The sequence below is a fragment of the Saimiri boliviensis genome, chromosome 17 (genome assembly GCF_048565385.1).
Source record: "Saimiri boliviensis isolate mSaiBol1 chromosome 17, mSaiBol1.pri, whole genome shotgun sequence".
Classification (NCBI taxonomy): Eukaryota; Metazoa; Chordata; class Mammalia; order Primates; family Cebidae; genus Saimiri; species Saimiri boliviensis.
The window spans coordinates 22,103,585-22,129,984 of record NC_133465.1 but is presented as its reverse complement, the minus strand read 5'-3'; the positions used below and the strand labels follow the sequence as shown (position 1 = coordinate 22,129,984).

The following is a 26,400-nucleotide window of genomic DNA, read 5'->3' as shown; positions in this document are numbered from 1 at the left end:
TGGGTCCCAGCGATTCTGACTCAGTACATCTGAATTTAGTTCCAGGATTCAGGTTTTTGTGTTTTGTTTTGTTTTGTTTTTAAACATTTTCATTTTTTTTAAATTTTTTTTAAAAAATGGGGTTTCGGCCGGGCTCGGTGGCTCAAGCCTGTAATCCCAGCACTTTGGGAGGCCAAGACAGGTGGATCACGAGGTCAAGAGATCGAAACCATCCTGGTCAACATGGTGAAACCCTGTCTCTACTAAAAATACAAAAAAATTAGCTGGGCATGGTGGCACGTGTCTGTAATCCCAGCTACTCAGGAGGCTGAGGCAGGAGAATTGCCTGAACCCAAGAGGCGGAGGTTGCGGTGAGCCGAGATCGCGCCATTGCACTCCAGCCTGGGTAACAAGAGCGGAACTCCATCTCAAAAAAAAAAAAAAAAAAAAAAAAATGGGGTTTCACCATGTTGGTCAGGCTGGTCTTGAACTCCTGACCTCAGGTGATCCACCCGCCTTGGCCTCCAAAGTGCTTGGATTACAGGCGTGAGCCACCACGCCTGGCCAGTTTTGGTTTTTTTTGAGACCAGAGTCTCGCTCTTGTCACCCAGGCTGGACTGCAATGTTGCAATTTCGGCACACCACAACCTCCGCCTCCTGGGTTCAAGCGATTCTCCTGCCTCAGTCTCCCCAGTAGCTAGGATTACAGATGTGCGCCACCATGCCTGGCTAATGTTTGTTTTGTTTTGTTTTTTTGAGACGGAGTTTCACTCTTGTTACCCAGGCTGGAGTGCAATGGCGCGATCTCGGCTCACCGCAACCTCCGCCTCCTGGGTTCAGGCAGTTCTCCTGTCTCAGCCTCCTGAGTAGCTGGGATTACAGGCACACACCACCATGCCCAGCTAATTTTTTGCATTTTTAGTAGAGATGGGGTTTCACCATGTTGACCAGGATGGTCTCAATCTCTTGACCTCGTGATCCACCCGCCTTGGCCTCCCAAAGTGCTGGGATTACAGGCTTGAGCCACCACGCCCGGCCCTAATGTTTGTATTTTTAATAGAGATGGGTTTTTGCCATGTTGGCTGGGCTCGTCCCGAACTCCTGACCTCTGGTGATCCACCCACAAGCCGAACACCTTGGCCTCCCAAAGTGTTGGGATTACAGGTGTGAGCCACTGTGCCCAGCCAGAAGTCAGGTTTTTGTTTTGCCTTTTTGAGACGAGTCTTGCTTTGTTGCCAGGCTAGAGTGCAGTGGTGAGATATCAGCTCATTCCAACTTCCGCCTCCCGGGTTCAAGTGCTTCTCCTGCCTCAGCCTCCCGAGTAGCTGGGACTACACGCACCCACTACCAAACCTGGCTAATTTTTGTTTTTAGTAGAGACGGGGTTTTTACCATGTGAAAACCTCATGATCCACCCGCCTCAGCCTCCCAAAGTGCTGGGATTACAGGTGCCAGCCACCTTGCCCAGCCCAGAATTCAGCTTTTAACAAATGATCTGGATGTAAATGGCCCACAGAATCTGTGCATTGGGGATGAGGGAAGGGCACAAGCCCCCCCCACCCCCCAAGTCTCTCTTGCCCCTGGACGGTCCAATAGCAAGTGAAGTGTTCCACTTGCTGAGAACTAGTAACCCCAGGTTTCCTTCTAGCTTGGACACTGGTTCTCAGGAGGAATCCTCACCCCTACCAGGAGCCCTTCTGCTCCACCAAATACTGCTGGGCTCTACCCACCCCACTTCTCATTTTAAGCCTTAAAATTCACTCCCCACTATTTCTGCCCCCCCCTCTACTTTCATCCTCACAAGAATCCTACGCAGCTGGGGTAGACGAGTCATTTGCCTCTCTTGGGACCACGCTAAAGAGGCAGCCTATGATTGCCATGAGGGTAAGGGAGCCCTGAACTGCAGATCAATCATTTCCAGAAAAGCCAGAACTCTGAATTTTTCTGTGCAATTTCTGAAACTTTAAATCAAATTTTTTTTTTCTGAAATTCAATGGATCCAATACCACAGGACTGTGTAATCAATCCATTCCAAAATCTCCTTTTGCTAAAGGAGATTCCTTAAACCACCAAGAACAAGACAAGCCGGCTGAAGCAAGGGAGAAGAATCTCTCTCACCCCTCCCAACACACACTTTCCACACCCAGTAAGTTGAGTCTTCGTCTGGGTGGATAATTCCATCTTTTTTTTTTAATCTTGGACAGCTTCTCTCTGTAGCAAGGAACCTAGAACTTTGGGTAACGTAAGGGATATCAGTCTGGTTGTCAGTAAAAAGGTGCCAGAGGATTTGTGCTGTATCCCTAACCACAGTTCCTGCTCAGTCGCTTAGCTCCTTGGCAGCTATGTCTGATGGCTAGATAGTTGGTGTGATCTTCCAGAAAAAGAACAGGCATCTTGTCTTGCAGAGGCAGGAAAGAAGTCAGAAAGCAGTGTGTGTATGCATGTGTGCGTGTGGGTTGAGGAGGAGGGTCTCAGGTGGCACTGGCGGTGGGAGGGAAATCATTAAGGGTGGCACTTGGCCAGGCGAGGTGGCTCACACCTGTAATTCCAGCACTTTGAGAGGCTGGGCAGGTGGATTGCTTAAGCACACAAGTTCAAGACCATCATGCCCATGGTGAAACCCCGTCTCTGCAAAAAATACATTAGCTGGGCTTGGCAATGCACATCTATAGCCCCAGCTACTCAGGAGACTGAGATGAGAGGGTGGCTTAGGGCTGCCGATTATGCCGCTGAACTCCAGCCTGGGTGACAAAGCCAGGCCTTGTCTTTAAGAGGGCTGGGTGTGGTGGCTCATGGCTGTAATCCCAGCACTTTGGGAGGCTGAGGCGGGTGGATCATTTGAGGCAGAGAGTTTGAGACCAGCCTGGCCAACATGGTGAAACCCCGTATCTACTAAAAACACAAAAATTAGCTGGACGTGAATGGCATGTGCCTGTAATCTCAGCTTCTCAGGAGACAGGTGGGAGAATCGCTTCAACCCGGGAGGCAGTGGTTGTGGTCAGCTGAGATCACGCCATTGCACTTCAGCCTGGGCAACAGAGCTAAACTCCATCTCAAAAAAAAAAAAAAAAAAAAAGTATCTGGCTCAGCTCCGCCTGGTGCAACTGCGGCTGGGAGGTGACTGGAGTATGTCGGCCCCATTGGTGTGGAGTAGGGTGGTTCTGTGCGGGACCCCGTGGGGCCAATGGTACCAGACCCTGGAGGTGATGTTCATTGAAGTTCAGGTGCCACCAGGCACGTGCGCCCAGGATATCCAGTGCGGCCTGCAAAGCCAGCTTGTGGCACTGGCAGTGGGTGGCCGCGATATCCTCAAGGTAGAGGCAGTTCGGGGCTTGTGTTGTTTCCTCTTCCCAGCTGCCCCTAGCCCCCGAGTCCTAAAGTTCATGGTGTCCAGACTACTCCTGTGGCTGGCAGAGAGACAGAGGATAGGTAACACTGACCACGTTTAGGTCTGGTCAGAGCCTCCCTCTTCAGGGCAGGTGGTGAACTGTGGAAATTTGAGGAGTCCATTTTCCAGCTTAGTTTTCAAAAAAATCAGACTGCTGCTTCTGCTTCTCTTGGGGGCTTCAGCTGGGAACAGACCAAGTTGCTAAAGGAACAGGTATTTCTTCCAGTCGCTGAAGACAGGAAGGAAGGTGGCAGGAAGACGAGACAGATAAGGTCCCTGCAGTGGAGAGGTTAAGCTCTTGTAGGGGGGAGTAACCAACAGATTCTTTTTTTTAAGTATCCAAGAAAAACTATACTCCCCAAAAGGAAACCAGCTGGGTTGCCTAGGCTTTGGCAGTAGTCACTAAAGAATGGCAACAATCTCAGAAACTGTGAAGATGGGGTCAATTTAAGATGAGGCTGTTGGCCAGGCGCGGTGGCTCACGCGTGCTAGGATTACAGCCTCCCAAAGTGCTGGGATTACAGTCTGGGATTACATACTCATCCTTCAAGCTCATAATTCAGAGGAGTAAGAGCACTTAAGAAGCAGAGCACACAGCCAGGGTTTGAGAGACATACCTCTCAGTGATCTGGACAGAGGAAGGCTAAAATTACGGTGGCCTTGCCAGAGGACATCTTCCCAAAACTTCTCAGATGTATGTTCCTCCCTAACACTGCCACCGAGGCCTCCTTCCCTTCAGCTTGGAACTGAAAACTTCCAGCAATAACATGTGAGTATGTGCGCCTGTGCGGGAGCTTGTCCTGGCACTCACCACTGGAAACACTGCCCTGCTTGGTGCTGCCCACAAGACTGCGCAGGTAGCCAAGAAAGCAACTTTACCATTACAGTGTTTTTGTGTGTGTACCGGAAAAAGATGCTCCAAATCGTCACTTTATTATGTGGCAGTCACCGGGATGCCAGCCTCTGCTCTTCCCACATCGCCCTCTTAATCCAGGACTCTGCAGGCATTTTCTTGAGTCTCACAAATCAAGGTCAATGTCCATTACGGCCTGTGCTCCCCTTTTCTTCAATACAGGGCAGGGCTCATGTAACTAAGTCCCAAGTATTGATGTCTTTTTTTTTTTGAGACCGAGTCCTCACTCTGTTGCCCAGGCTGGAATGCAGCGCTGTGATTTTTGCTCACTGCAACCTCTGCCTCCCAGGTTCAAGCGATTCTCCTTCTTCAGGCTGGAGAGATTACAGCTGTTAGGCTGTAATCCCAGCCTAACGAGAAGCTGGGATTACAGGTGCATGTCCCGACACCCGGGTAATTTTTTTTTATAAAAAATTTTGGTAGAGACGGGGTTCCATCATGTTGGCCAGGCTGGTCTCGAACACCTAACATTGTGATCTGCCTGCCTCGGCCTCCCAAAGTGCTGAGATTACAGACGTGAGCCACTGCACCTGACCAATAGTAGTCTCTTAACTGGTCCTGGTGAGGCCCACCAACAGCAGTGAAGAGCCCTGGGAGGGGCACGGATGACGAGACTACCCCAAGGGGGATGGATGTAGGAAAAGAGACATTTCTTGATCTCACTCTGCAAACTGGTCCAAGAACTTGAGGTAGGCCTGACGCTGGGGTGCAGCTGCTGGAATGAAGTGGCCACCGGAGTGGGTGAGGGTGACGGCTTCAGGGAATCGGCTGGCCAGCTGTATACTCTCCGGAGAGGGGATGACTTTGTCAGTGTCCCCGAAAACATGGAGGGACGGCAACAACAAGGGTCTTTGCAGGATGGATTCCTTGAACCCACGGCCCCGGGGACAGAATCCAGATACCAAGATGACAAACCGCGGCATGGGGAAGCGGGAATCGCCTGCCTGGCCCAGGGCGCACACGAGGGCGGCCAGCGCAGCCCCTTGGCTGAAACCAAGAAGCCCGTCAAAAGGCCCCAGCCTGCTCAGTGCCTGCGCCACCGTCCCCAGAGCTTCCTCCAGGCCCCTGCACACGGCGGGCTCTTCCAATGCGGAGAAAACGTCCGTCTCCTGCTCTGAAAACCACCAGCCTCGAGGCTGCTCCTCCGGAGGGCAGGACCCTACAGCGATACAGGGAAAGAGGGTGGGCTTAGGGCACGGGACCCTCCAAGAATTCGAGATGGCAGAGAAAAAAGGGAAAGGAGGCGAAAGTCTCGGGGAGAGTAGACGAGGAATGAAGGGATTGGCCTGAACAGGAGGCGGCGGAGGAAGACGGATGAAGACGGAAGCCCGGGAGCACAGGCAGTAGCTTGAGCAAGAGGGGCCAGGCTGGGTGGGAGGAATGAGGGTGGGGGACGCTGAGGGGACGAAACAAGATGGAGAAAGCCGAGTGCATTTCCGGAGCAGGGCTCGTCTCACCGATGTCTGATCTGGTGCCCTCGGGGCCCGGGGCGTCCCGGACTAGGTGCGGGCCACTGAGGCACACGAGCTCGGCGCGGCCCCGCAGCGCCTTCCTCAGTGCTCCAGTCTTCTCGCGGAAGGCCCGCTCGCTCTGCCGGAAGCCCGCCAGGCACAGGACCCGTAGGGTTCGCTGCCCGGCCATCACGCTCGGCAGAATCGCAATGAAAGCGCCGGAAGCGGCCTTTCCCCGAGCGGAAGGAGAATGCAAGGGGCGGAACCAAACACCGGCACCACCCCGAAGGCGGGCCTCGCAGCGCCAAGACGTTCCATTGACAACGGCGAGGGGAGGGGCGCAGCCAGAGCAGGGGCGGATACCTGGGGCCCGGAGCGTGTTAAGGAGCGAGCGGCGCCACCTTCTCGTCTCTACAGCTGCAGTCCTCGCAAGTCACGGCTGAAGGGGGCTGCGTGGACCCCTCCTGCACCTGAGGTCGCAGCCTTTGGTCAGGGTCTCGCTTTTGCCACCCTGCATTTCCCGTCGCGGTCGCAGGGCGGCGGCCTCGGCTTGTGTCGCCAAAGGCAGCCAGGGCCCAAGCGCGGTCTCTCCTCCCTCCTGGAAACCCCGCCTTACCTTCCCCTGCGCCGGCCGGCCCACGGCCTGAGGACGCCGGTCTTGGCCGTGGTTCACCGTCCAGGGCCCCAAGGAGCTGCCGGCGTAAAAGTCCATGGGGTAGGGCTGCTGCCAGGAAATGCTCCTCAGGGCTACGGCCGCCTGCAGGGGAGACCAGACAATATTTGCCCGTGTTTTCCTGCTCCTGGATTACTGAACTCAGCCCTCACAACAGCCTGTGAAGGGCACACAGTTCCCTACCACGGAAGGGAAGTGTGTGGTTCAGAGAGGTCAGGGCCCTGTCAAAAGCCACACAGCTAGGAATTGGAGAATTCGAGACAGACTCCGGAACCTACTAACATAACCAAATCCTGCCCACCCACCCCCACACCTGGCCTTTGAGAAGCACGTGCAAAGTCCACTCTCTCCCAGGGGTTCGGAACTTGGTGTTACCTCATAAGGTGTCAGCAGCGGCTTGGGGAAGGCTGTGCCCCAGTCAATGGAGAGCCGTGGACACGCCACCTGCACCCACCTGGGAAGGGAAGCCAGGTCAGACCCTAGGAGGTGCCTCCCAGGCAGCATGCTGAAGAACATGACAGTATCCCTAAAACCCCATTAATTACCAAGCGTTATGAACCCTAAAGTAAACAGTCACCTGCTGCTGTTTGGGATACTGCATTGTTGTGTGTTTTCTCCTGCTTCCTCTGCTGACAATGAGCTTTCCAGGGCAGCTCACTGGTGAGAGCATCCCCAGAACCAAATTTAGTATCTGCTACCAGGGAGGGGTCGGGCACCCCTGCAACTCATCTCACAATGACAAATGTGATGCTGCCATTGCCTCTGAGCCCTAAAGCAGGTGTGACCCAGTTAGCCCTGCCTGGGAAGTCTCTGTCAACACTAAAATTGCATGACCATGGAAGCAATTCCTATTAGCTCCAGCCTTTGAGACAGTCTGGGCAGGACCCAACTTCCAAGCTGCTTTATCCAGAGTCATAGCCAGGCAGGTAAGGTGGGAAACTTACACGTCCACCTCAGGAAGTAGGCGAAGCTTGCTGGGGAAGATCTCAGAGAGCAGCAGCCTCACGAAGGAAAGGCCCAGGGCTCGGAGCTGGGACTCCAGGTGCTGTTGGGAGAAGGAGGCAGGACGGAGGAGGTCACCATGCTCAAGCAGCCAAAGCTGAACCTGTGGTTTTCCCAGCTCCTCCCCTCCTCCAGAGGCCCTCTGGAGCCTACTGACCTCCAGGATCTTAGGACTGCCCTGGCGGCCCAAAGTACCCAGAATGAGGCCCCAGGACTTAGCTGAGTGGGCAGCAGCTATGGCTTCCTGGCGAGCAGCCTGCATGCGCTGATGGTCATAGTGCTCTCTGGACAGGACTTTGCTATATGGGTCATACCTGGAAAAGCAGCAGCCAGGGTCACTGAGACAGCCACTGTGGGGACTCTTGTGCACACAGCCCCTGCCTCAGCCCTGTGGGCTCCTGAGCCTTTAGGCCCTACCCAGGTCATTAGGAACAGAGGTAAGAGTGGGGACTGTCATTAGGAAGACCTGTCCCACAGCTGGAGCAGATGGAGCTGGCAGTTTCAGGATCTCAGTGTAAATCCCCAGGGCTGCAGGCAACAGCAGCCCTGGGGCGAATGCCCACATCTAGCGCCCATGTGCCTCAGACCCTTAGGGCTGGTGGCTTAGCAGCCAGGAAATGAGGATGCAACCAACTGAGGGCATGAGTGGCCGCAAATCTGACCCCTCACCAGCTGCCAGCCCAGCCCAGCCCAGCCCAGCACATACCGGTAAGCAGGGACGTTGGGGTTGGCAATCATGACAGACTCCAGATGGAAGCGGCCATCTCCAAGATACCTGCAGGGGTGGAAGGGAGGCTCTAAGTGTGATCTGGGCAGAAGAGGCACTCGCTGGCTTAGACGTTCAGAGGGCGGAGTTCACAGCTGGCTGTGCTGTGACTGTATGTAAACTGGGACAGCCAGCATTTCACCTCGCAGAGCCTTGGTTTTCTCATGTGTAAAAGAAGGAGTTTGAATTGGATGACTGTATGGTCTCTCTCATCACATAATGCAGAATCTAAGAACTGTCCCACCCAAGCTTCTGGGGAAGAGTGAAGGAGCAGCCCAGGCCAGGCCAGGCCGCCTGCGGTTCCAGAGCGCCTCATCCGGAAGCTGGGGAACAGATTCTCCCTTACAGGCTCAACACAGACGTGGACAGCAGCGTTCAGGGAGTCACCTATGCCAGCAGTAACCAAACTTCTTGGCACCAGGGACAGGTTTCATGGAAGACAATTTTTCACAGACACGGGTGGGTGTGGGGGGATGGTTTCAGGATGAAACTGTCCCACCTCAGATCATCAGGTGTTAAGATTCTCATAGAGCTCGCCACCTAGATCCTTCGCATGCACAAGTCACAACAGGGCGTGTCCTCCTGAGAGCACCCAATGCTGCTGCTGACGGGACAGGAGGTGGAGCTCAGGCAGCCATGGCCCCTCAACCTTCTGTACAGCTCAGTTCCTAACAGGCCACGGTGCCAGGAGTTGGGGACCTCTGAGCTATGCTGTACAGGAGGCTGCAGGGCATACACAATCGCTACTTTCTGCTCAAACTAGCTCTTGGGTCCAGTTACTGAGTTATAACAACAGCTACTGGATTTTCATGTTTTGTTTTTTTTTGAGGCAGGGTCTTAACTCTGTCACTCAAACTGAGTGCAATGGCACGATCATGGCTCACTGCAGCCTTGGCCTCCCAGGCTCAAGCGATCCTCTCACTTAAGCCTCCTGAGTAGTTGGGACTACAGACATGGACACCGTACCCAGCTAATTTTTCTTTTTTTTGTAGGGTGGGGGTTTCACTATGTTTCCCAGGCTGGTCTCAAACTCCTAGATATAAGCAATTCTCCTGCCTCGGCCTCCCATAAAGCACTGGGATTACAGGCATGAGCCACCATGCCTGGCCACCAGCTACTGTTTATTGGGTTTTTGCGTTCTGTGTACCAGGCACAAACGAAGTACCTGATGTGAATTAGTTCACTCAGTCCTGTCTACTAATCCTCCAAGATACCTACAGTATACCAGTTTTACAGAAGATACAGCTGAGGCTCAGGGATGTTAAGAAACTTGCCTCCAGCCGGGCGCGGTGGCTCACACATGTAATCCAGCACTTAGGGAGGCTGAGGCGGGCGGATCACCTGAGGTCAGGAGTTTGAGACCGGCCTGACCAGTATGGTGAAACCCCGTCTTAAATAAAATAAAAAATAAAAAAAAAGAAACTTGGCCGGGCACGGTGGCTCAAGCCTGTAATCCCAGCACTTTGGGAGGCCGAGGCGGGTGGATCACGAGGTCAAGAGATCGAGACCATCCTGGTCAACATGGTGAAACCCCGTCTCTACTAAAAAAATACAAAAAATTAGCTGGGCATGGTGGCGTGTGCCTGTAATCCCAGCTACTCAGGAGGTTGAGGCAGGAGAATTGCCTGAACCCAGGAGGCGGAGGTTGCGGTGAGCCGAGATCGCGCCATTGCACTCCAGCCTGGGTAACAAGAGTGAAACTCTGTCTCAAAAAAAAAAAAAAGAAAAAAAAAGAAACTTGCCTCCAATTATACAGCTATGAAGCAGCACACCTGAGGCTTAACCCCAGGCCCTCAGCCATGCTCACCCTAACATGGCTTCCCAGGCCATGAAGACTCCAGAGTGTGGAAGCTCACCTGCGTTGTGACAGCTCCTCTCCCTCTTGGAGACCACACTTCATTTTGATGAATGGCCAACACTCCGGGTGTCCCCTCCCACCAACATACACTTGGAAGCCCCCAAGGGTGGATACGGAGTGATGCAGGCACGGGGAGCGCTCCTAGGGGAGCAGGACTGCCAGGCCTGGGCTGGTGAAGGCCCTGATGAGGGCCTGTCTAAGGGGCAAGCCCCAGAGGTGGGCTAAGTCAGAAGTGCCCTCCCTCCCTGCCATTAGCAAGAAACGGGGCTCCCTTCCCTAGTCCCAGCTGGGGGAGCTGTTGGCTCTCAGGCTGGCTGCATTCACACAACATTAAGCATTTCTATTACCTAAAATAATTAGGTGGCAGGAGACACGCTGCTTCTGCTTGTTAGCTGTCCGGATGGTAAATTAATGGGGCTGCAGCCTGGGCGTACCCATCCATCTTCTCCAATTATATTCCTACCGCTGTCAGCCCACCCTCATCCCCCCATCAGGCCCTCTGGATGGCAGACTGGGCAGTGGAGAAAGAGATAGCCCAAGTCGAGTCCCTTTTTGGTGCCCACCTTGCACTGTGACCTTGGGCTGCAGGTAAGGAACATTAGATTCCGTTTCTTTCCTGTATGATGACCCTTGGGCTCCCTCCCAGGGCGCATTCTCATGTCTGTAGGACTTGGCCCCCTTTTTTAACTTACACAACGGCCTCTACCTCTTCGGGCAGTCGGGGGATGTGCAGCCCAGAATCTCTCCAGGGGACAGGGGCTTGCACTGTGGGACACTCACATGATACTCAGCTTTCAGCTCCTGGGCAGCTGCCTGTAAGAAGGAGGGGAGAAGGGAAGCCAGAGGCCAGGGCTGAACAACCTGGAGCACCTGGCGTGGAGACCCAGCAACAGCCGGAGAGTGGCCACCATCTGCCCTGTGGGAGGCTGAGGAGCCACATTCTACCTACCTGCAAGGTGGACACAAACTGAATGGTGCTGACCAGGGCGAGGGCAGTGGCCGGGGGAAAGGTGAGGCGGAGAGAGTCAAGCAGGTGGGTAGCATCTATCCGGATGTCGACGAAGACATACAGCACCCGCAAGTCTTGGGCCGAGGTGTCCATGGGAACTGGGGGAGGGAAGAGTTCAGGGTCCATTTGGGAAGGCAGGAGCTGCAGAGGGGCTGGCCCGGGCTGAGGTCTCTGAGCACCAAGGCCCAGTAGCTTCAGCCTGAAGGTAGAAGGACAGGGTAGGAGAAGAGGGGGTCACAGGTCCCCTAGAAGCTCTTTCTCAGTCAGGCTTCTCTGTCACCCGGCCAGGGGCCGGTCTGCACTACAACCAACAGCCTTTCAAACACCTGCATCTGGGACAGAGCAGTTTCCAAGGCAACCAAATCCAAAGGCAAGATCCACCTGCAGAGCGGGAAGGCGGAGGCCATCCCAGAAACCAGGAGGGACCTCGTGCCGAACACAGGACAAGAAGGCACTTCGAGGGGGAAGATGAGTGTCCGGCCTGCCTCTCGCCAGCCCCGCCACCGCCGAGGTGTCCTGGCCCCGCCATACCCAGGCAGCTGTGGCCGTAGTGCACCAGGAAGTCAGCTCCCAGGGCCCTGGCAGTGAAATCATCCACACAGCAAGCCCCATAGGTCACATCACCCATCACCATCACTTCAGCCTCGGTGAACCTGTGGGGAGGGGTGGTAACAGTGGGACAGTGACACAGAAGTGGGGTGGGGGAGACCCAGCCCTGGGAGGGGTCTCAGGGCTCAGCTCCTCTCCCCCTACCTCTCCCAGTTCCTTGAGTGGGCAGCTGCCGCTCCTGCCAACAAAGATTAGGAGGGGCACAGCTGCCGCCTCCAACCTGGCAGCAGCTCCTGGAACGGTTGCAGCATGAGGACCCTCATTCCTCTGCCCAGGCTCAGGCTGCAGGAGGGACCTCAACCCTCAGCCCAGCACACACGGGGTCAAAACACAGATGCCCCATGCCCTGACCCACCCAACCCACCAGGAGCAGTGAGCACTCATGTGCATGCACGCGAAAAGGCACGCACTCCCACGCTGGGTTTCGCGGTGGGTGTGGCCGCATGGATACACACAGCCTCCCTCTCACCTGGACCCCCGCTACCTCCCCACTCACAGGCAGGGCCCTCAGTGCCCAGGATGGGGGACCCAGGCACAGCTCCCCCGCAGCACATGGGACCACCTACACACCTCCTGCGTCAGGAAGAGGCTCTGGCCGGAACACTGCCATCGATCTGCTGCCAGGCCTGAATCACTGGGGGAGGGGTGGGGGAAGACCCTCCACCCCTAAACTCACCCGGGGAATGGAGAAGCCCCTCTTCCTTGAGAGAGACTCACACCTGGAACATGGGGCCTGGCTCAGTGCCGGGTCTCCCCATCCTTTCCCTGGGGGTGTGGTGGTGGAAGAGTTGAGCTGCTAGTCACCCCCTCCTCCACCCCCTTCCCCAAATCAGGCTGTGCCCAGAAGCAGATTATTCAGCTCCTTAGAATGCAGCCCAGGCATCTGAGTCAGCCAGAGCACTTAATTTTTTATAGATTAAAATGTATGCAAATTGGCCTGAGCCCCAGAGAGCATCCCCAAGGGGCAAGAGGGTGGGAGCAGGGAAGTGAGTCTGTGGCAACCGGCTGGGGAGCAGGGAAGGGAGGTGGGCCGCAGGGGAGGGGGAGGTTCCCAGTACGAGATGACCTCCCCTTTCTTCGTTCTCCGCCCCTGTTCCTGTGCTGGTTCCAGATGGCTGAGTTCTCACCCTCCCCACCAGGGATGGCTCATTGTATTGCAGAAACTTAGAATGACAGTGGCAGGAGGAACTGAAAACCTTCTCCCAGGTACCTCCCCCCTTGCAAACCTGGCCTTGCCCTACTTCCCCCAATGTGTCTGAGGAAAAGGTATCTCCTCCCCAGACCTCTCACTGATCACTCAGCGCCTTTCAGGGGCAGCTGGGAGAATTCTTAGGTGCCTCCCCGAGTCCCACCACCTGCTCTGGGCCTAGCTTTGAGGATACTGGGATTGGTTTATTTCTCTGTCCCAAATATTTAGGGAAGGAGAGATTTGCAGGGACAAGCAGGACTCTCAGCAAGCTGGGAGATTTGTTTTGGGTTTTCCCTTAGTATATGTATGGTTGTGTGGGAGAGAGGGCAAAGGCGGAGGTCCAGAGGGAAAAAATGCCCACCACCAGGGCATTTGCCACCAGGGTAATGAGCATGGGGGCAGGGGAGCCTGGCTCAGCCTCTCTCCAGTGCCCCAAGCCTCACCTTTCCAATATATCCACAATGGTGCAGGCAAAGAGGAGGAGGCCTTCTGGCATTTGCAAAGCCACTGAAAGACAGAGCAGAGACATGTGACGTGGAGGGCCAGGAAGGGGGGGCTGCAGTGGGGACACTGTCCTGCTGGGCCAGGCAACCTCTCCACCCCTACCCCAGCTCAGTGATGACAGGCTCACCCTTCTTGGCCTGGGCTTGTTGGATCCTCCAGATGGTCTTTGGGATCTCAAAGTTGTAGTTGGAAGGCAGGACCTGGACTGCTGCCTGCAGCTGGGGGTTGTTCAGGATCTCAGAGGGGATCTGATTGGCTACACGGCCCCGAGGGACCCGACCTAGGATGGGTATAAGGGCTGAGTTGGTGTCTGTTTTTGACCATAGCCAGACTGAGATGGAATGGGATCCCTTTTCAGGGCCTGCCCGGCTCCCCCAACTCAAGCAGAGAAATAAAAATTTTGAGTCATCAAGAAAAATCTTAGCTAGCCCTCCAACCAGCAATTAGGAAAGTAAGTAACTTGCTAAAGAAGAAGATAATCGCTGGGCGCAGTGGCTCAAGCCTGTAATCCCAGCACTTTGGGAGGCCGAGGCGGGTGGATCACAAGGTCAAGAGATCGAGACCATCCTGGTCAACATGGTGAAACCCCGTCTCTACTAAAAATACAAAAAATTAGCTGGGCATGGTGGCACGTGCCTGTAGTCCCAGCTACTCAGGAGGCTGAGGCAGGAGAATTGCCTGAACCCAGGAGGCGGAGGTTGTGGTGAGCCGAGATCGCGCCATTGCACTCCAGCCTGGGTAACAAGAGCGAAACTCCGTCTCAAAAAAAAAAAAAAGAAGATAATAAAGAACACTCACCCAAGGGAGAGGCACAGGATGTCTGGCTCGCTGTAGAAACTGAAGGCAACACCTTGACATATACCCCCAAGCTGTTTTTCAGAAACCAGGACCCCCACCAGATGAAAAAATGCCAACTAACTGCTGTCATGTAAGACCTCAGACAGTGTGAAGCCAGAAAATAAAGAAAGTTCCAGAAATTCCCCAGCCCTTAACTCACTTTAAAGATCCCCCTGCAGACTAGCCTTTAAACCCCTTGCTTGTAAGCCATCAGGGAGTCCAGGTCTTAAGCCTTAGCTGCCCCGTGTCCTTGCTTGGTGCCTTACCATAAATGCCTGTTCTCTCCCTGCAAAACTCAATGTCAGTGTTTGGCTTTGCTTTGCAGGAGGGCAGACCCAAACTGAGTTCGGCAACAAGACCCAGCTGAGCTGTTAACTCCACCAGGTTTGTTTTGTGGTTGTTGTTGTTGTTTTCTGAGACGGAGTTTCGCTCTTGTTACCCAGCCTGGAGTGCAATGGCACGATCTCAGCTCACGGCAACCTCCACCTCCTGGGTTCAGGCAATTCTCCTGCCTCAGCCTCCCAAGTAGCTGGGACTACAGGTGTACGCTATCATGCCCAGCTAACTTTTTGTATTTTTAGTAGAGACGGGGTTTCACCATGTTGACCAGGATGGTCTCGATCTCTTGACCTCGTGATCCACCCGCCTCAGCCTCCCAAAGTGCTGGGATTACAGGCGTGAGCCACCATGCCCGGCCAACTCCACCAAGTTTAACGCCCAGATCCAGACACCAAGGGGGCTGGCCCAGCTTTCGTTCTCACTGAATTCATCCTGAAGGTAGAGACAATTCATGACGCTGAAAGGTAACCGGTATATCCTCCATGTCATGAAATTACTGGGAGTCAAAGGCTCGAGCCCATGAAGAGAATATGGCTCACTCGCTTCCTCAGGAGAACAGACAGACAACAGGGAACCACGGAGCAAAGAACAACAAGCTGAGTCCCCCAACTGCTCCTTGATAGAGAACAGCCCTGCAGGAAACCCCAGTCCAGCTAGCCAGCCCAGCCAGTCTGGGAGCATGTCCCCCTCCTCCCACCTCCTGAGGACACCTTGAAGTTCTGAGGTTGTAGATATGAGTTCTATAAGCAAACCGTGAAACACGAATATGAACTTAAAAGACTGCCGTCCTCACTGAGAATCCCACTATGCTCACACTGGCTGATTCTTTCACTCTTACCTCCCCTCCTTTAAAAGGGAAATAAACATCATACATTTAACTGAATTGAACCATTGCCCCTCCTTACTCTTAAACCAGGACGGATGGAAAGAATACTCGGGGCAGGTTGGTGGATGTACTAGTAAGGAGAGAAAAGTGACCTTGTCCTTTAGGGACTAGCAGTCTAGAGGGGCAAAGACAGGCAGACACAGAATTATAACTCCTGGAGTAAAGGGCAAACCCAGCCCTTTGGCAAGGCTGCAGACCTTACTCTGGCCTCATCCTACTCCCTGTGTTATAGTGAAGCCCGTTTCTCTTCAAAGAATCAGCATGTCCATATGTTCAGCCTCTTACTCTTTAATTCTCTATTTTAAAGTTTAACTTCCTTGTAAGTCCAGTGACAACCTTCTCCACAGGTTCCTATCATTAGATCACATCTTTCCCCTGGTCTGGGCTCCATCCTGACTCATCCCAGTCACCTGCTCCAGTCACGTTCTTTGACCTAAGTCACCCCTGACTACCTGCTCTGACCCACCCGTGACCATCCTTCCCGCCACAATGCCCACCCTGCCACTCCAGCTTGGACCCCTGCTCTCTTTAAAATAGTCAGGATTACTCTAGCTTGTGCGGTCTAACCCCAGCCAACAGGGGAACTACAGAGCAGTAGGGACGACCCCGTCAAGCATAAGTGCCCCTTCCCCCTTGTCCAGGTGTGTGGTCACCATTGCTCCATCCGGGAGCCACACCGTCTACAGAAGTAAATTGCCGGGACTCCACATTTGGGTCCCCTTCCACCAACACTCCCTTAGTGGAAGCCGTCTCTCTCTCTCCTGGATTTCCCCCCTGGGGCCTCCTTCCACACACTCTCGTGGAAGCCTGACCTCCCCTCCTAGACTCCATCTCTCTCTATTCCCTTCCTCTCAGTGTGGAAGCTGCTTTCCTCTCCTGGATTCCATCTCTGTGGATTCTCTCACTCAGCATGAGAGTTAGCTGTTTCTCTTTCTCCTGATTCTCTCTCTAAATCACTTTCTCAAACAGACAAACAAGTAAATTGCCTTGCTCAGAGAATTTAACCGAGTGCTATTTCTTTTGCGGCATCGAAATATTACTTAGAACAATTCTGGGGGCTTGTCCAGGATTCACCGGTCTCCTCCGGTGGTTTCGGCCCTCTGTGAGGACACACGTCCTCCTGCTTCACAGCGGCAGCCTCAGGCGTAAGGGATGAGACCTACCTAATGTGATGAACGAGGCGGCCTCTCAGCAACGCCGGGTGGGGGGTGGTGAGGCCTACAAATACCGCGGCAACCAAGCAACTCTGTGCACAGAGCAAGAAAAAGACCCTCGGGAGCCTGTAGCAGTTCCTTGGTGGTCAGGACCAAGGTTAAGCAAAGCCGTGGGGAGGGGGAGAGTAAACAATGCCTTGGTCGGAATATACTGTGGCGAGAAAAGCCTCGGGGTGCGGGGGGGAGGGCGGCTTGGTGGTTAAAAAGAGGCAGGACTTCTCCATTAGGGGCAGACTGAACCTTACACAAACCTCCAACAGTAGGGAAGGGGAGAAATGTCCAGTAAAGGAAATTGAGTCTCACCCCAAAAGGCGAGACATTTCCAGTAAGGAAAACGAAACCTTATCCCCAAAACGGGAAATACCCCAAGCAGAGTAAGGGATAAACAAGATAAAGCTAAGGATATTCCCCTGACAATCCCCTATGCCTAATGAAGGGACCAAGCACAAACACAATCAGCTCCTGTCCCAGACCCTTCTCCTATCCTTGTGTTCCCCTCCTTAGAACCCCACCTCTTGGGAACTGTCCCCAGAGCTCACTGCCTATCAGCTTGAGTACCCTTCCCTAAAACGACTTCAACGTAAGACAGAGCAATGTAAAAAAACAAACAAACAAACAAAAAAAAAACTTCAGAACTTCTACAGAACTTCCCTTTCCTCTCTTCTGGGGGGAGGGGGACAAAGAGGTACACAGAACTGCTATGGGAGCCTAGGAACGTGAACACCCACCCTGGCCAAAACATTCTACAGCAGATCAAACATTCCCCACTCAAGACCCGCAGTGGGACAACAGTAACGCAGCCTACCGAGAAAGCATGCAGGAAAACATGCTGGTCTAGGTGCTAAGGATCTTCCTGGGCAGGGAATTTTAAAACTTCATTTTGTCACTAACAATTGGCCAAATATTAACAAGAAATTACAAAAAAATTAATAGAGAACTAGAAAGATAAATCTCCAAAACAGCTTCGGGGGGGGGGGGTGGAAATCCTAGAGGAGAAAGACTGACATGGAACAAAGGAAGAGAGAGAGAGGGAGAGAGAGAGAGTCAGAGAGACAGAGTCAGAGAGAGAGTGAGAAAGAGAGAGAGTGAGAGACTCAGAGTCAGAGAGAGAGTCAGAGAGAGAGTGTCAGAGAGAGGAAGAGAGTGAGAAATATAGTCAGAGAGAGTGAGAAAGAGAAAGAGTCAGAGAGAGAGAGAGTCAGAGACAGAATCAGAGAGAGAGAACGAGAGACAGAAGTAGTAAAGAGAAAGCAATGTTCTCTATTCTTTTAAGGCTCAGGGTAAATGCATAACCTGTAATTGATAATTGAAGATCTTCTCCATGTGGGGCTTCTTAGACCCTGTTGTTCTCAATCCAATCCTTATACTATTATAACTGCCAGTAGTTTACAGTAATAAGGTTAAAAGATGCCTTGGGGGCTTGTCCGTGGGCATAGGGCAGCCAGGACCTACTTGCCTTTGAATGAGAAGATCCTCACTCCGGTGGAAAATAGCAACACCGATGGACAGTCTTACCCCAAGGTTTTGTGGAGTCTCTGTGACTATGGATAGACTCTTACGCTGTAAAAATAAAGCCCTTATATAAAAAACTCACACAAGACAGGCTAAACCCACTCATTTGACAATTACCAGAAATCCAACAGGTGGAAAGGTTACCTCCTTAAGCAGCCATTCCGTCTTTTTGTCAGTGTAAACAAGGGCATAACCTTAGAAATACCAGCCCAAAGGCACAGAGGCCACTGACAGCCAGTAGCCTTTCTATCAAAAATCCTTACCCCAGTAACATGTGGAAGGCCCAAATGCATTAAGGGACGAAACTTATATACAAAGCTTGCTAAAAGTTAACAGTGTAACATGCAGACCGGGCGCAGTGGTTGAAGCCTGTAATCCCAGCACTTTTGGGAGGCCGAGGCGGGTGGATCACGAGGTCAAGAGATCAAGACCATCCTAGTCAGCATGGTGAAACCCCGTCTCTACTAAAAATACAAAAAAAAAAAATTAGCTGGGCACAGTGGCGCGTGCCTGTAATCCCAGCTACTCAGGAGGCTGAGGCAGAAGAGTTGCCTGAACCCAGGAAGCGGGGATTGTGGTGAATCGAGATCACGCCATTGCACTCCAGCCTGGGTAACGAGCGAAACTCCGTCTCAAAAAAAAAAAAAAAAAAAAAACAACAGTATTACCCTACTAATCTTTTGACCTTAGATAGTCTAGACCACAGACAGGAAAGAAGTTTGCTTTGGAAAAGAACAGTTATCATCTTTCACAAAAAAAAAAAAAAAAAAGAATTTATATAAAAAGAATCTTATATGGTAAATTCTTGTGCTAAAATAAGGAAACAGGTGTTTACAAGTCTAAAAGTTGAAGATTGTCTGTGAAAGTCATGAAAAAATGTTATAAAAGGGAATTTATGCAAGAAATGTTGTATAATTTAAAAGTAATTTGGCCTCCTGAATGTATTTTTTTTTTTTTTTTTTTTTGAGACGGAGTTTCGCTCTCGTTACCCAGGCTGGAGTGCAATGGCGCGATCTCGGCTCACCGCAACCTCTGCCTCCTGGGCTCAGGCAATTCTCCTGCCTCAGCCTCCTAAGTAGCTGGGATTACAGGCACGCGCCACCATGCCCAGCTAGTTTTTTGTATTTTTAGTAGAGACAGGGTTTCACTATGTTGACCAAGATGGTCTCGATCTCTCGACCTCGTGATCCACCCGCCTTGGCCTCCCAAAGTGCTGGGATTACAGGCTTGAGCCACCGAGCCCGGCCTGTATTTTTTTTTTAATTTTTTTTTTTAAAGACGGTGTTTCACCATGTTGATCCATGTCGGTTTTTTTTAAAACTCCCAACCTCAGGTGATCCACCCGCCTTGGCCTCTAAAGTGCTTGGATTACAGGTGTGAGCCACCACGCCTGGCCTTGAATGTAAAACTATTGAAGAAACGGTTTATGTGCAAGGTGTGTAAGGAAAATAAAATATACTTTAGGTAAAAGGATCATAAGGAGGCATAAGAATGTGGATTTCTATCTACATTTAAAAAAAAAGAATAAAAGCCAGGCAAAGTGGCTCACCCCTGTAATCCCAGCATTTTGGGAGGCCGAGGCGGGTGGATCATGAGGCCAAGAGATCGAAACCATCCTGGCCAACATTGTGAAACCCTGTCTCTACTAAAAAAATATAAAAATTAGCTGGGCATGGTGGCACCTGCCTGTAGTCCCAGCTACTCTGGAGGCTGAGGCAGGAGCATTGCTTGAACCCGGGAGGTGGAGGTTGCAGTGAGCCAAGATCGCACCACTGCACTCCAGCCTGGCACCTGGTGACAGAGCGAGAGTCTTGTGTCAAAAGAAAAAAAGTAAAAAAGTATATTTTGTTGTGAAGGTTTAAGCAAGTTTTAAAATGTTAACTATAAAGGCAATTCTGTGTGTAAACATATTAGCTAATGTTAAAGGGGTATCATCCAGCTTTTCTGTGAACTGGACATTAAAAGCACAAGAGTTTTTTTTTTGCTTTTGTTTTTTAAAAGAAAAAGAAAAAAAAGGCACTAACCTGCTCGTTAACAGAAATTATACAAGGTTAAAAAGAGTTAGCCAGGCGTGGTGGCTCACGCCTGTAATCCAAGCACTTTGGAGGCCAAGGCAGGAGGATCACCTGAGGTTGGGAGTTCAAGACCAGCCTGACCAACATGGTGAAACCCCATCTTTATTTAAAAAAAAATTAAATTTTTTTTTTTTTTAAAAAGAAGAGTCTATAAAAATCTTACTTTATGGTCAGACATTAAATTTGGATACCTATGTCTACAAGGTTTCATTAAAATTGAGCTTTTCAATTCTAAATCTTCTGGGAATTAAAAGAAAAAAACTGAGTTTAACATTAATAGCATACTAATATAAAGATGAAATTTATCTGGCATAAAATCACACAGGAAGCGCTGTCAAATATAAAATGGTATCTGGCTTTGTTTAGTCTAAAAACTAACAAAAATAGGTGCTAAAGAGAATTCAGAAGGAAAATGAATACTGCCAGACCAGAGGGAAATGTTATCCAAACCCCTTATTAGGGGAGTCTGCTTCCAGCTCTATCTAGGGACCCTTAGGGGACCCCAAGCCATGCGTGACACAGTCCTCAGAGTTTATGGGTGCATAGGAATTTATTTATACCCTGGCCAAACCGGTTACAGACAATTGCTAAGTATGTAAGAAAACTAACAAACAATTAAAAAAAAAAATCCAGGCTTAAGGCCATTCCAAAGTATTCAGATTAATTACAAACAGATGCCTCCAATCGGTCATCTCAAGTATTGATTGATTCAGATAATAGAACTCGTTTTATTGCACGTCACTGGGAAATTAGCCCAGATACTGGATATAACATGGAAATATCGTACTGGCACCCACCTTTATGCGAGAAAGTAGGAATGCCTATGACCCTGTTGAGTCTGAACTGCTCCCGGAAAAGACTACTACTAATCTCCCTACATTTGAAACAAATCAGTGTACATACTTAGTTTATCTTCCACTTTTCCTTCCCTCAGAACTAAAGGTCTTTTAGCGCAGGTGCCCCCCTGAAGTTTCCAGTACCAGTACCAGCCTGGAGACCACCCCACCTCGTGCTGCTAGCCACCAAGACTGCCCTTTGGACAGCAGAAAAGAGATGAACACATCACACCCAAGTCAAGAAAGGGCCATCACCACTAGAATCCTGGGCTACTGTTCCAGGATCAGACCCCACCCAGTTAAAGCTAAGAAAAGCTTAGTCTTTTCTTTTTTTCCTTTTCTTCCCTTTAACTACCCCCCATCTTGTTATTATTGTGATTAGATCTGGCTCAGCTCAAGTTGTTGCTTTGATGTGTGTTTAGTTATGCCTTGTGGAGATTTGCATAACCAAGGACAGCTTGCTGCTTCTGAAGAATGTCTCTGTCCCCCTTAGACTTCTCAGATTAGGAAGACAGGAGTTCCTCTAAGGATACTAGTCATCCAAGGAATAATAGTAGCTACATTTGTAATTGGTAGGAATTAGACTCTTATCCCTCTAAAACAGAATCTCTATGTTCTGCTTAGTCTAATGTCACATGGAACACTAAAGGTTTAGGATAGCTTGTTTCCACAGGTCTTCGTCAGTCCTCAAAACTATATATCCACTCCATCAAAGATATTACTCCTTCTAGCTGTCAATATAATCAGTGCTTACTGTTGTTATTGCAACATCTGAAAACTCTTCCCCTTCATTAAGCCGTATTTATGGTATAGGAGCCGACATTTCAGGAAAGGATCCTAAAGGAATTTTTGAAATGCACCTTATTGCTCCTTCAACCTCTTTATTTTTTTTTATTTTTATTTTTTGAGACGGAGTTTCACTCTTGTTACCCAGGCTGGAGTGCAATGGCGCGATCTCAGCTCACCGCAACCTCCGCCTCCTGGGTTCAGGCAATTCTCCTGCCTCAGCCTCCTGAGTAGCTGGGATTGCAGGCACACGCCACCATGCCCAGCTCATTTTTTTGTATTTTTAGTAGAGACGGGGTTTCACCATGTTGACCAGGATGGTCTCGATCTCTCGACCTCGTGATCCACCCGCCTCGGCCTCCCAAAGTGCTCGGATTACAGGCTTGAGCCACCGCGCCCGGCCTCAACCTCTTTATGAATCACTCCTCCTAGACGCAATGACAAAACCAAACTCTCAATGGTAGATGTAGAGGACCTAAGGCAAACCACAGTCTTGAAACAGGATATAAGGATGCAAATGCCTGGGTAGAATGGATTAAATATTGTTTGCGCCTTAAATAAATGCGACTGACGCTTGTGCGCATGACAGACCTGAGGCCCAGGTTATCCCCTTTTCACTCAGATGATCTAATCAAGCGGACATGGAGTGCATGATAGCTTTAAGATTCCACAGCTTGGAATAATAAATTGTACCAAGTTCTTTCGATGCTATTTCCTGAGGTTCAGCACTCTGCGGAGCAGCCCCCGAGGGCCATGTCGCCTCCATCTCCCAAGGCAAACTTCGCCATGACAAGGGGAAAACTGTGTTCCTTGGACACTTAACAGGATGGAGTGAAGTCAGGCACTTTCGAGAGCTGGCTCATCAGTCCGCCCTTACTTATCCCCATCCGATGCATGGTGGGACTGTGGGCACCTTTACTGAACACTCTGCCAAGTAACTGGAGCGGCACGTGCGCTGTAGTCCAGTTGGCTATCCCTTTCACCCTGGCATTTCATCAACCAGAAAAAGAGAAACTACAACATCAGCAAGTAAGAGAAGCTCCTTATAGGTCTTTTGATTCAGAGAATGCCTATTTAGATGCAATTGGAGTTCTCTGAGGAGTACCAGATAAATTTAAAGCTGGAGCTTTCAGATAGCTGCAAGATTTAAGTCAATGTTGTTCTGGTAGGTAACAATAAAAAACTGTAGATTAAACTACATGTATTACAACCAACAGCAGTTTGTTAACTATACTAAAGATGCTTTCAAAGGAATAGCTGAACAATTAGGATCCACTAGCCAAATGACCTAACACAACAGCCCCAGATCTGATACTAGACAATTATACTTCTCCTTAGATGTTGTGTCATACCAAGCATCGAGGACTTGTGCAGAGGCTAGGAGATGCAACTCTTACTAAAATATCCACAACCCCTCCTCCCCCTTATTGAGACAGATTACTTCTTTTAGAACAACAGAACTAAGCCAAGGCATGGTAAGGAAGTTTGAAGAGAAAAAAATAAAACTGTAAAAATTCAAGATGGGGGATTGTTATAGTAAACCCCAAGTTTCCCTTCAAAGAATCAGTATGTCGGTATGTTCAGCTCTCTTATTCTTTAATTATAGCCTTCTCTACACGTTCTCATCAGTAGTCCATATCTGTTCCCCTGGTCCCGGCTCCATCCTGCCTCATCCCTGTCACCTGCTCTGGTCACCTTCTTTGACCTAGGTTACCCCTGGCTACCTGCTCTAATCCACCCGTAACTATCCTTCCTGCCAAAACACCCACCCTGCCGCTTCAGCTCGGACCCCTGCTCTCTTTAAAATAGCCAATTGGTATTAGTCTAGCTTGCGCAGTCTAACCCTAGCCAATAGAGGAAACACACAGCAGTAGGGAAGACCCCATCAGGCACAAGTACCCCTTCCCCCCTTGTCCAAGTCAGCGGCCACCATTGCTCCATCCGTGAGCCACACCCTTCTACAGAAGTAAATTGCCTTGCTGAGAGGATTTATCTTCGAGTGCCATTTCTTTTTTGGCATCAATATTTTACTTCTAACACGTAAGGTCTTTTTTTTTTTTGAGATGCAGTTTCACTTTTGTTACCCAGGCTGGAGTGCAATGGCGCAATCTCGGCTCACTGCAACCTCCGCTTCCTGGGTTCAGGCAAAATTCTCCTGCCTCAGCCTCCTGAGTAGCTGGGATTACAGGCACGCGCCACCATGCCCAGCTAATTTTTTGTATTTTTAGTAGAGACGGGGTTTCACCATGTTGACCAGGATGGTCTCGATCTCTTGACCTCGTGATCCACCCGCCTCAGCCTCCCAAAAGTGCTGGGATTACAGGCTTGAGCCACCGCGCCCGGCCCAGCTTATTATTTTTTAAGGCAGGGTCTCACTCCATCACCCAGGGTGGAATGTAGGGGCGTGATCATGGTCCCCTGTGGCCTCGACCTCCTGTGCTCAAACGATAATCCTCCCACGCCAGCCTCCCCAGTAGCTAGGACCACAGGCACGGGCCAACAAGCACAGCTAATTTTATTTTTTTGTGTGTGCAGATAGGGTCCCCCTATCTTACCCAGACTGGTGTGAATTCCTGGGCTCGCACAAGCCTCCTCGGCCTCCCAAGGTGTGTGAGCCACTGTGCCCTAATCCCACAATTAAGCTTTTAGTTCAACCCGGTTATCTCTTTAGGAGCCAAGCAGTCTGAGGACACGAAAAGGCAAGACATTAACTTACTCAACGAATACATATAGAGACCGTACTGCGTGCCATAACTTCTGCTAGAACCCCACACAATGATAGGCGGGATCTGCCCAGACTTGAGGCTTCACCCTCTGTGTGGGCGGCGGTGGGGAGGGTCCAGTGGAGAACCAGCCTGGCAGGCTGGGTCCCTGAGACCAGATTTGAATGTTACCACTGCTACGGTTTTTGGTCTGTTGTTTGAAAAGCCTTGAACAACCAGCCTAGGGTTCCTAGGCCCATCACAGATACTCCTCCGACAGGTCCCTACTGGCCGTTGGGGTGTGGGAGATGCTAACATTAGCCCTTCAATGGGTCCCACTGGCCAATAGGAGCCTCCTCCTTTATCACGTGCTATAATTTGCTTACAATTAACATTCCCCCAGTAGACTGAGCTCTCTGATTCTAGTACCTGCACCCAGCGCAGGCCAGACATTCGGTGGACACCCAGCTCATGCCTGGCGAATGAAACCTTGTGCCTCTCCCCTGAGGGCGCGCTCGGAAAAAGCCCGCTGCAACTGGCCTGGCCCTTCCCTCCCCGTCGAGTCCGTTTTATCCGTCAATCTTCCTGCGTCCGTCTGCCGGCCAAGGCAGGGCTGTCGTTTTCGATTTGAGGATTACAAGCTCCCAGGAAGGGCTGCTCACGGTCGCGCCCTAAAGCTGCAAAAGACTGGTACCCCTGGGCTCCCGGCTGACGCGACCCAGAGAGGGCGAAAGCGGCCCAAGGCGAAAAACAGCGGAGAAAGGCGCCGCCGCCGTTAAAGGGGGTTGGTCCTGTACCTAACTTGGGGGCCCCACCCTGAGGTGCGAGGTCTGGAGGCCGCAGCGCTGCAGCACCCACCTCTGCCAGGGCCTTTTCGGCCGCCCTGCTCCGCTGCCCCGGACACAACCAGCGCCGCCATCACCTTCCTGCCCACGTGATACTAAACAGACAGCGCTGGAAGAACGCGGAGAGCGCAGACCGTGCGGTCGATCGCCGATCGGGCGGGGGCGGGGATACTCGCTGGGCGGGGCTGTAAAGGAGGAGATAGGGGTGGGGCTACAGTGGGCCCCGCCTCAGCCCCGAATGTCCGCACTCTGCCTTTCCTCGCGGTAGCGGACCAGGGCAGTTACCCGCCTCCTGCGACCCAGTCCCCAGCTCCACTCCCCGGCCGCGCACAAGCCTGGCGCTCCAAGAGCAGTGCTCTCCAATGTGCCAACTCCGAGCACGAGTTCTGCAGACCGAGTCTTGTGAATGGGGACACTCACCAGGTCTTCCTTCAGTCCCCCTGCCGGTCTCCCCATAAGCACTGGCCGGTCAGCCCGCCGCCGTGTGGGGCACGTTCGCTACCTAGGGGGGCCCCACTGTACGGCAGGACAGAGCCCAGGGACCACCAGCCCAGCTCCGAGTCTAGTCTTGTAGGTTTCCAGATCGCCCTTCTCACCTTTATTTATTTATTTATTTATTTATTTTATTTTTTTGAGACAGGGTCTCGGTCTCTCGCCCAGGCTGGAGTGCAGTGGTGCGATCATGGTTCACAGCAGTCTCAACCACCTGGGCTCAAGCGATCTTCCTGCCTCAGTTTCCTGAGTACCTGAGACCACAGGCGTGTGCCACCATGTGCAGCTAATTTTTTTTTTTTTTTTTTTTTTTTTTTTGTAGAGATAAGCTCCCAGTATGTTGCCCAGGCTGGTTTTGAACCTCTGGACTGAAGCAATCCTCCCACTTAGGCCTCCCAAAGTGCTGGGATTACAGGCATGAGCCACTGCACCCAGCCCTTATCACCTTTAGAACCCACAGTGTAGATGCTGTAGAACAGGCGTCCCCAAACTACCGCCCACGGGCCGCATGCGGGCCCCCTGAGGCCATTTATCT

General features: G+C 51.5%; 2 protein-coding genes across 2 annotated transcripts; both read right to left on the bottom strand.

The window, feature by feature from the left end:
* Positions 1–2,141: 2,141 nt before the first annotated feature.
* On the bottom strand, positions 2,142–6,116 carry OVCA2 (OVCA2 serine hydrolase domain containing). The gene is made up of 2 exons (XM_010343672.3): positions 5,738–6,116; positions 2,142–5,439 (listed from the first exon to the last, which is right to left on the bottom strand). Exons 1-2 carry the CDS (start codon positions 5,919–5,921, stop codon positions 4,940–4,942), a joined length of 684 nt encoding a protein of 227 aa, XP_010341974.1. The 5' UTR covers positions 5,922–6,116; the 3' UTR covers positions 2,142–4,939.
* DPH1 (diphthamide biosynthesis 1) lies at positions 5,354–25,467 on the bottom strand. Its single transcript, XM_039476080.2, is given in 14 exon segments — positions 5,354–5,439; positions 6,095–6,201; positions 6,348–6,488; positions 6,780–6,858; positions 7,349–7,449; positions 7,564–7,720; positions 8,113–8,181; positions 10,723–10,756; positions 10,759–10,843; positions 10,980–11,137; positions 11,571–11,692; positions 13,281–13,344; positions 13,469–13,621; positions 25,387–25,467. Coding segments are annotated over 13 exon segments (1,314 nt in total). The 5' UTR covers positions 25,448–25,467; the 3' UTR covers positions 5,354–5,439; positions 6,095–6,111.
* Between the last annotated feature and the right edge of the window lie 933 nt (positions 25,468–26,400).

Excerpts from the sequence above, each read along its gene's own strand:
- OVCA2 (XM_010343672.3), bottom strand. The coding sequence starts at position 5,921 with ATGGCCGGGCAGCGAACCCTACGGGTCCTGTGCCTGGCGGGCTTCCGG. Across the intron at positions 5,440-5,737 it reads GGGCACCAGATCAGACATCG|GGTCCTGCCCTCCGGAGGAG; the intron begins GTGAGACGAGCC and ends GTATCGCTGTAG.